Genomic DNA, 9,447 nt, shown 5'->3' on the forward strand with positions numbered 1-9,447 from the left:
TTTTTACTTTGTGTTTTAATATGCTAGTTTCAGAAATGTATCAATGTCGTCCTTTGACTAATTGACTCATTAAATAATTTAAAGCCCGTTTGGACATACAAAAATTTTCCTTTTTTTTTCGATAATAATGTTTGGTTATCACTATCTTACCAATTTTTCCAATTTCACTTGAAAATGCATTTTCAAATTTGAAAAACTGGTAGAACTAGTTTTTCAATTGAAAATGGAAATTGCTAGTTTTTCATTTTACAAATTTATCTTATACTTTTAAAATTTATAAAATGACCCCATCAGTTATTAACTTACAACTACCCACCAGTTTCCCCTCGACGATCATATGAAGTTGTTGCAGTGGATAATGAACCCCTTTTTTGGTCAAAATAGTACGGTATAGCCAGTTTTCGGACTGGTCAATCAAAAATAGCCACCGTTTACGAAGTTAATGAAAAATAGCCACTATTTTGTTGCAACAGAGACCGGTCCCGTATAATATACGGGAGTTCGGTGCATCTGTGTACGAAGTCCAGCATATTATGCTGGACCGGTATACTTTGTTGACTCCTGTATAATATACGGGAGACTGGAGCACCGGTGCTCCAAACTCCAGTATATTATACTGAACATTTATACTTGCTGGAACTCCCGTATATTATGCTGGAGTTCTAGTGTACTTATGCTGGAACTCCAACATATTATGCCGGAGTTCCAGCATAGTTATCCTGGAACTCCCGTATAATATGCTGGAGTTCAAACATACTTATGTTGGAACTCCAGTATAATATACGGGCGTATTTTCCGGGTTTTGAACAGTGTTTTCGCTCAGATTTATCTTTACATGAAAAGTGGCTAAATTTCGATTACTTTTGAAACTGTGGCTATTTTTGAATGACCAGTTGTAAATCTGACTATTTTTAAATTTTTCCCCTTTTTTTGTGACGACTACCCTATTGTTGGTACTGGGCCTGTGAATATGAATACAAGTACTGATAATAACAGTGGGAAGCGGACTATGTTAGAAAATATGATATTGATTTTGCATCTTTTGTGTATTGCAGTAAAGCAGAATGTGATAACAGTTAAACAATAACATGTTTGATTGTTTATTTCAAGTAGGATAATCAAATTGGGGTAGTTTTGATATTTTTTACAAGTTGTGGGGTATAAATCATATTTTATGGTTTTGAAAAAAAAATATCTAAATATATTGCAAAAATTATAACCAAATACAATTTTATCTTCGATTCAAATTTTAGTAAAATTACAAATTTTTTTTTTTTTTTTTGAATTCATGTCCAAACGCCTGCTTAGAATTTGAATTAAAAAAAATGGTGTTACATTGGGAAACACCATGCACTTCCCCAATCCACTTTTCAAAATTGAAAAACTCGGAAACCTAGGGTTTCCGAATTGGGGATTACGTCAAAATTGGGGATTTCAGTTCTTGCATTAAGAACAGCCAAGTTAAGTATTATACAAATCAAAGAAAAAGTTAAGGAAAGTGAAATTCAGCTATGGCGGATTCATCAGAGGGAGAGGAAGAAGGGAAACTGACAGGAGGAAGCCAGCAGCTAGTTGTAGATGATGACCTCCGCGAAATGGGTAAAAAGGCTGCTTGGAGTGTCAGCTCCTATAAACCCGGCAATGGTGTCCTTTCCCTTCGCGATGACAACCTCGATACCTATTGGCAGTAACAATTCTCTATTACCTAACTCTAACATTCAAATTAAGTGGTGTTTACATACACTTAGTTTCACTATATTACTGTCTTCAAAGTTAATTGCTGATTTCGGGCTTTTTATTTCTTGTTGTATTCAGATCAGATGGCGCACAGCCTCATCTTGTTAATGTTCAGTTTCAGAAGAAAGTTAAGCTTCAAGTAGGTTCTATCTCATATACAATTAAACGTTTCCTTGGTCGAATCCTTGCTATTATGAAGTCTTGTTTCAAAAATACTTACTCTTAGCAAGTGCATTCACCGATAGTATTAAAACAGTTAAAGATTTTTTACCTAGTGTTTAAGGATGTTATTTTTAGGAACAATATTAAACATTTAATAAGCCTTGATGGGCAGAATTACCAGGTAACTGTGCTGTTGGGAGATAGTAGGTACCTAGTGTTATAATCTAGGTGCGTGCAAGCTAGCCCATACACCATCATCATTAAAAAATAATTAAATATATGAAAAGAAATTACTTACTTATATTATGAATTATGGTTTAACATTCACTTTGTTTTCTTAATTTTTCCTTTCTTATACGTGAATATTTTCTATGATTTTAAAGTGTTTTACTGTAGTATGAATTTCTCTTAGATTTTTATTTTACTTAACTATAGAGTATAGAATGGTTATACGATAAGGTTTGGTTTGGTAATTCACCGTTAATCACTTGAGAATGGTCTTAACTTTTTTCTTTTCTGCTTTTTTCTGGTGTTAATTATTCTCAGTTAGTCGTCCTGTATGTTGATTTCAAGCTTGACGAAAGCTATACACCTGGTAAGATCTCTATCCGAGCAGGCGATGGATTTCACAACTTGAAGGTAATGGTATATTGGAATTTGGAACTCTGAGATTAATTGTCATAACTGCTGAATAGTTGTACCAATATATTTTAGGAACTAAAGACATTATGTGCTTTGTTTGGTTTCTAGGAGATAAAAGCAGTGGAGTTTGTCAAGCCAACTGGATGGGTCTATATATCTTTATCTGGGAATGATCCGCGGTAAGCAATTGAAGTGTTGGCTTCATGTTTTTGGCAAGTTTTTTGTAATTCCTTTTCTTTGCTGTTTCTTTTGCTGATTAAGCTGCATGTTCTTCAGTGGCTCTAACTCTAAGCATAGTTCAGTCCTTTTCGTAAATATAAAGTACCTAATCTGCCTGTATTTAGCCCCTTATCTGTATTTATACAACTACTGTGAGGTATTCCAATCATTAGATTCATTCTCATCAGATAATCAGATGGACATAAATAAAGACAAGCTATTAGTTTAATAATGTAAAAAGGATTAAAAAATACATAAGAAATGAGCGAGACTCGTCTCTCATTTCTCCACCAACTTATGTATCTTTTTCTTTTTAAACATGGATGCAAAGTACCATTTCGTTAATGTTTAATCACATAAGCCATTGTTTAGTGAACTAGTATATGGTTTCTGATGGTTAAAATCACAAAATATAGATGAGGATTAAATTTCGAGCAAAACTAGATATGAATGTCTATGTTTCTTTCTTTAACATCTTCTCAAAAAGTTTATTTCTTCAATATAAGTGGCTAAATGTGAGCAGAACTGACGATGGAAGATAATTTTAATTTCTTAAACAACATGAAAGTCTAATCTAAACAACACTTATATGAAAGTGTTTAGTTGATCTAGTCCCAACAAGCAAAGATAAAAGATTTTATTATTTTTACACGAGAGACGAAATATGTTATTTGCTCTCTTTTTTCTTCTTCTATGGATTTGGTGTGTCTGTTCTGCACTGGCAGGGGACAACTTCTAATGCAAATTGTCAAAGTGACTTTTAACATAATCTCCCTTTGTTTTTGAGATGACCTCCTACTGCCTTGTGGAAATATGTTCTGCAAGTGTTGAACACCATCCTCGTGCCCGAGCCCCTGTGTTTCTATTCTCTTAAGAGTCAATGAGTTTCTGACCCATTTCTTTGATTGAAAAATACAAGCCAACGAAGTTATCGTGCAATTTTAGAGAAGGGAAAGGAGGATCATGTCTGTTTGTGTCACTGCAATTTCCTGGCATACTTTTTTCTGTGCATCTCAGGTTTAAATTGTTAAGAGTTCCCACACAAAAGAAGAGGAATATCTCAATTCACCCATGTTTTTAGCCTCAAAATTGTAGGATAGCCATCAACATTAAAAATAATTTCAGTTGTCCTATGATGTTATGTCTTTCAGCATAAAGCTCATTGACGAACCATATCCTAATTTATGTGACAGTGAAACCTTTGTCAACACTTTCATGCTGCAAATTGGTGTGCTCTCAAATCATCTTAATGGAAGGGACACTCATATCCGCCAGATTAAAGTCTACGGGCCAAGACCGTGCGTAATTACCCTTTATTTTTTTTTCCTCTGTTCTTATTGCAAAACATCAGTCCAGTAATTGCGGAGAGAATATGATATCATGTCTTCTGCAGGAACCCTATCCCTCTTCAGCCATTTCAGTTTACTTCTACAGAGTTTATTACTTATTCTACTGTGAGATGAAGCTCAAGGGACTATGTCAAGAGGCAAGATCCCGACCATATATATTGATATCAAGTAGCAAACTGGAGGTACAAAAGAATCCTTTTTCTTTTGAAACAGACCAAATCCCACACTACCAAACCTGGGATCCCGTCCCTTGGACGACTTTGAGTAATGGGAGAATGACAACTGGACCCTGCAGTGGTAGAACCTCATAAACCAGGGTATGATATTGATAAGTTGTAGGTCCATAGGATGTCTATACTTGGTTTGTAGTTTTCTAGAAAATTCCATTTACAAAATTACAAGAATATATCACTTCATTATAGACCCTGTGACGAATGACTATCAGTACGTAGTGTCTTGTAGTTACATTGTATTTCTCCCAATTCTTAATCTGTCTGCTATACCTGGAAGAGGATGATCATGGATTCGCTTGCCCTCTTCCGTACATTTTTGTTCCAAAGCATATTGGCTAACTTTTCAACTTGTTCTTTTCTTGATTGTACCTTTCCTGACTCTTCATTGTAGTCTGCTGAATGAGAAAACAGAATGAATGTGGAGATCCATAATCTGGTGTATGCAGATGATTTCTTGTGTAAAATATTGAGGGTATGATAATTAACAAAAAGTTTAATGTTAGAGAGAATCGAATATTAACTATTTAGACATTCAGCATAGTTAGCAATGCAACTAGGAGAGCCTAGTCATGGAATATATGAACTATTTAGACATTCGGCATAAACGCATAGTTTACATCACTTACTAGGACAACCTAGCTGTAAACGAGATAAGATTTATAAATCATAGTATATAGCAACAATATAAAAAAAATGTTCATATAGTTTATCCTATAAGAGCAAGTTAATTATTATTTACCAGATCATGAATTAGTGTTTATTAGTGATTATAAGACCTGATTGTATAAATATTTTTTTTTTACACAATCAAATTAAACTCTAACACAATATACTCCTCTAGCAAGTAATTCAATCCGTGCATAGTGAACAATACACATGCAGTGGCGGAGCCACATGCACTCAAGGGGTGTCGTCGGAAAACTACATTGTTTAGCTCGGTAATTATTAAAAAAATATGTATATATACTATATAATGATGGTGGGTTTATTTCTTTATATTTTGACTCCCCTTAATGAAAATCTTGGCTCCGCCACTATACATATGAGTTAATAATTAATTGTCATTTAACTTATCGTCACCCCAAAAACCATGCATGAACTAGCAATCTCATCTCAACATGCTGACTTTTAAAAGCAGCTTTGACTACTTAGAACATAGAAAGAAGAAGCAGTTCAAGAATCATATGAAGCAAACTTTAAGTGGAGAGGAAATTGGTTATGACTTATAAAGTGGATGACAAAGTTCAGAAGGTATTATATGAGTCATGATAACTGCAGATGCTGTTTACTCAACATTTAAGTGGAAAGCCTAACATGATGAATATACTTAACCCATTAACACAGAACAAGTGCTTCTATCTAAACAACTACTGTTAGAGAAGTGCATATTTTCTTGGTACATTACAAAATACTAACAGAAATACTAAAATCTCTCATAAGCTACATTGTTTAAATCTGACAAGAGCAAAAACTCCGTATCGTTGATTGCCCCTTTCCAGACTAGCAGATCTTCGCCATGTCTGCGACATTTGCTTGTCAGAAAGTATGCACATTTGTTTGCCTTTCTCCAAATGTGTACAATATTTGCCTTGTTGGCTTCAAGCAAGAATTTGCAATCTTCAATAATAAACCTAAGAGGGTGATACTGTATGTCATCGTGTCCTTGATAAGCTTGACAGCAAGTAGGCAACCAGTTACCGCTTATAATTCTTTATATCCCATTTCTTTGGCTAATTTTAGCCCTTGCTTGACGCTCCATAATTATGTAGTAAGGCTAGAAAAGCTGCATATTCCACTACAAAAATCCTAATTCATAAATAAGGCCGTAAATAGAGAACATCAATTCATAACATTATGAAGCAACAGAAGAACAATAAAGATTGCCGCATACAATCTGCATGAAATCATTCACATGCTGGTTTTGTGTCGAAGCTGCTCAAGCAGATTGCAAAGGCTTGAAGGGCAGAAAGTGGATAGCGGTAATCCATGGTGAATATATCTTTTCCGATTTTTCCAAACTGTAAAATTACTTTTTCTTGTTCCTCAGCAGGTACATTGTGAGAAGGATCTACCGCTGCCACTAGCTGGAAGTTTTTTACAGAAGCCACTGTAACACGACCTTTAAAATTTAGGCACCAGCACTGCAATTGTTCATGCCATCTAGGGGCCTTGTTTTTAAGCACAAGTGATTCTCGGAGAGGCAATGACGCAGTTGAACTTGAAATATCAGCTGAGCTGACATCTTTAGCTAACTCTTTTGCATCTGAAACTGATGAAGGAGATGACTTCTCACCAAAAGGCTGTGGAAATGATGTTGGTGTTGGAGCAGTGCCTCCTTCTTGGATAGAAGAGAAAGGAATAGAATGCATAGCGCAATGCATTCTCCTAGGTCCTCTTGTACGGAGAACATTGAGTTCATAGGAGATAGTTGCGATACTGTAGTTGCAAGCAGGTACTGTTGGAGATACCTGCTTTGCACGGAATCTCCGACTATGTCGACAATGTTCTTGAATAGATGCATCAGTTGGGGGTTTGCTACCATATATGGTGAACTTGGTCCCAAGAAAGTTAGACCTGCTCAAATTGTTTTCGACAATATTATTAACAAAATGAAAGGACAAGAACTTCGACAAGTACTTTGGAAAGGTGGTTAGGCACAAGCGATGAGAAGACAGTTCGGAGTTTGATAGAACTTGCCTCAGTTTCCCAAGGTATGTATTGTTCGCTCGAGAAAAATCATCTGCAACTAATGAAATTACAAAATCTGTGCCTGTTGCCCTCCTGATCCTTCTGGCAGCCAGCAATAGCTTATCACCCTCATCCTCAGCTGTCATGAAGTAATTTCAGATGTGACTTGTATAAATATTTTCCAACGCAAAATTATAGACCAGTGTCACAAAGGACCCAGCAACCTAAACAACAACAACAACAACAACAATAAACCCAGTGTAATCCCACAAGTGGGGTCTGGGGAGGGTAGTTTGTATGCAGACCTTACCCCTACCTCCAAGAAGGCAGCGAGGCTGTTTCCAAACAACAACTGCGCATCTGGGGAATCGAACCCCGGTCAGTACCGTGGGAGGGTACTATGATACCCAGCAACCTAGGTGTAAGTAATTCATCAAACTAGCATTTTGGAGGTTTACAAGATGAAAATCGATTTATCGATCAAATATACAATCTATATCTTCAAGCTGGCAACAAGGGACACAATCATGGAAGAGGATATCAATTTCACTATGCAGTGTCAAAAGGAAAAGAAGAACAGGCGTACGACTTACATGGAGTCAAGCCAAAGTAGAGGCGATACACTGAGTTATCTCTGTCCCGTTTGATAAAGCAATTGATTGGGGATTCACGGGGACCAGGCTGGTTCAAAGCAAAAACAGAAATGAAAGAGATACTTTCTTAATTTGACATTGGCAATAGGAACAAGATGCTAATTGAACAGAGTAAGAATAAATTACCTGCTTCAGCGAAATGGGAAAGGTAAGTTTACCACATTCCTCAGGAGTCCTGACAATCTCTTTTGTAACTTCCCTCCATGACTTGCAAACAGATGCACAAAAGACAACCACAGTTCGAGCAGGCCAAGTTGTCTCGCTCTCTTCAACCCTGCGGATTATATCCAGAAGTAGCTCTGGTGGTAAATTTGCCCATTGCCCTTGTTCAATTTGGTCAAAAGGGGCCACATCGGGAGCTATATGCGACCGGGTTCTGTTGCGCCAGTGCCTTCCTTCCACTCCCCTCCTCGATATATTCCCTATCCCATCTTTCATCACGCGCAGCTCACGGACAATGCTCTTGAAGGACATTTCTCTTGATCACATCAACAAAGTCTTTCTTTCAATAACGTGGCAAAAGATTTAGAAAAACAAAGCAGTGGAGTTGCTGTATATAACCTTCAACTAAATACTTTTTGAATATGATAAACCTCGTTCCCTAAACCCCCTACCCAGAACCTAAAAGTATCCTTCCCTTATCTATCTCGAGGTAATAATTATGCAAAAGAATATCACACCCCTAGTGGTTAATGAAGTGGGGGAAAACTTTAGGGACCATAGTTCAAAGCTAAGCAGTGGACACAGTTACTCGGTACGTGTATTGGTGGGGTAGCAGATAACCAGTAGAATAGTCAAAGTGGCGCGCAAGCTTTATAAGAACAATGCAAAAGAATAAAAAAATCCCCTTTTTAGTTTTTAGCTACATACACTACATCTTCCGCTAGCAGATCTTACAAAGTGGTTTAACCTATATGCTTAATTTAAAAAGATTATCTCGATGACTTTACTAAAGAATTAAACCCAATTTTTTCTCCAATCTTTGCCCCTGCTCGTTAGGGTGGAGATTGTGGAAAATGAAAACAGATAAACGCACAAAAATCAAAACTTTATAATATTTCCACCATTTCTTGCTTAATCCACGAATAAAAATCAAAACTTTATAATCAAGTAACCCCAGTTGGACACTTGTGACAACAATACTAATTCAAATCCAGGGAAAAAATAATTTAAATGCCAGTTTCCTTAACAATAAACAATGAATTAAAAAAGGAACCCCCAAAATACAAAAAAAGTGGGATCTCATAGCACCAAGAAGATAAATCGAGCGCAACGAGGAGACAAAAAGGAAACTTTTTAGAGCTGGCAAAGCAATAATAAGGAGAAGGAGCAAAACCTGAGTAAATTGGTGCAAAGAAGAAGAAATCAGATCATTATTTGTCTGGATCAGCTATGCATTATTTTGTGGCATTTTTGAGATTCCCATATCGCCGGAACCACCAGAGCCACCACCAAAACCGCCGTTTCCTCCGCCACCAAAAGTGTCACAAAGCACTCCTGAAATGAGATAGATACAGTTTAACGAGATATGCGTATTATGAGCAGCTTATGTTCCAAGTTTCAAGGTACGTACCCCACCCCACCAAATGCTTTCAAGTTGGATTTTTGAGGGAGTTTAGGGACTTCACTTTAATCCACAGAATTGTTATATATTTTTGTTCTTGCTGCTTGCTTCTAGGAATGAGAAAAAATTTAAATTTTTGTAGTAATAGGGGAAATTATTGGCTACGATTAGCTGTGGTACCAAAAACTATGCGTTACGCG

General features: G+C 36.5%; 2 protein-coding genes across 2 annotated transcripts; one reads left to right on the forward strand and one right to left on the reverse strand.

The window, feature by feature from the left end:
- Nucleotides 1-1,233: 1,233 nt before the first annotated feature.
- LOC104228478 (anaphase-promoting complex subunit 10) lies at nucleotides 1,234-4,689 on the forward strand. Its single transcript, XM_009780941.2, has 6 exons — nucleotides 1,234-1,687; nucleotides 1,816-1,876; nucleotides 2,446-2,538; nucleotides 2,650-2,720; nucleotides 3,954-4,058; nucleotides 4,154-4,689. The coding sequence occupies exons 1-6, from the start codon at nucleotides 1,512-1,514 to the stop codon at nucleotides 4,221-4,223; spliced, it is 576 nt and encodes a 191-aa protein (XP_009779243.1). The 5' UTR covers nucleotides 1,234-1,511; the 3' UTR covers nucleotides 4,224-4,689.
- Nucleotides 4,690-6,138: 1,449 nt separating this feature from the next.
- On the reverse strand, nucleotides 6,139-9,206 carry LOC104228479 (tubby-like F-box protein 5). Its single transcript, XM_009780942.2, has 5 exons — nucleotides 9,020-9,206; nucleotides 7,810-8,161; nucleotides 7,624-7,711; nucleotides 7,040-7,169; nucleotides 6,139-6,916 (listed from the first exon to the last, which is right to left on the reverse strand). Exons 2-5 carry the CDS (start codon nucleotides 8,155-8,157, stop codon nucleotides 6,247-6,249), a joined length of 1,236 nt encoding a protein of 411 aa, XP_009779244.1. The 5' UTR covers nucleotides 8,158-8,161; nucleotides 9,020-9,206; the 3' UTR covers nucleotides 6,139-6,246.
- Nucleotides 9,207-9,447: the final 241 nt, after the last annotated feature.

Source organism: Nicotiana sylvestris, chromosome 2 (genome assembly GCF_000393655.2).
Source record: "Nicotiana sylvestris chromosome 2, ASM39365v2, whole genome shotgun sequence".
In the NCBI taxonomy this organism is placed as follows: domain Eukaryota; kingdom Viridiplantae; phylum Streptophyta; class Magnoliopsida; order Solanales; family Solanaceae; genus Nicotiana; species Nicotiana sylvestris.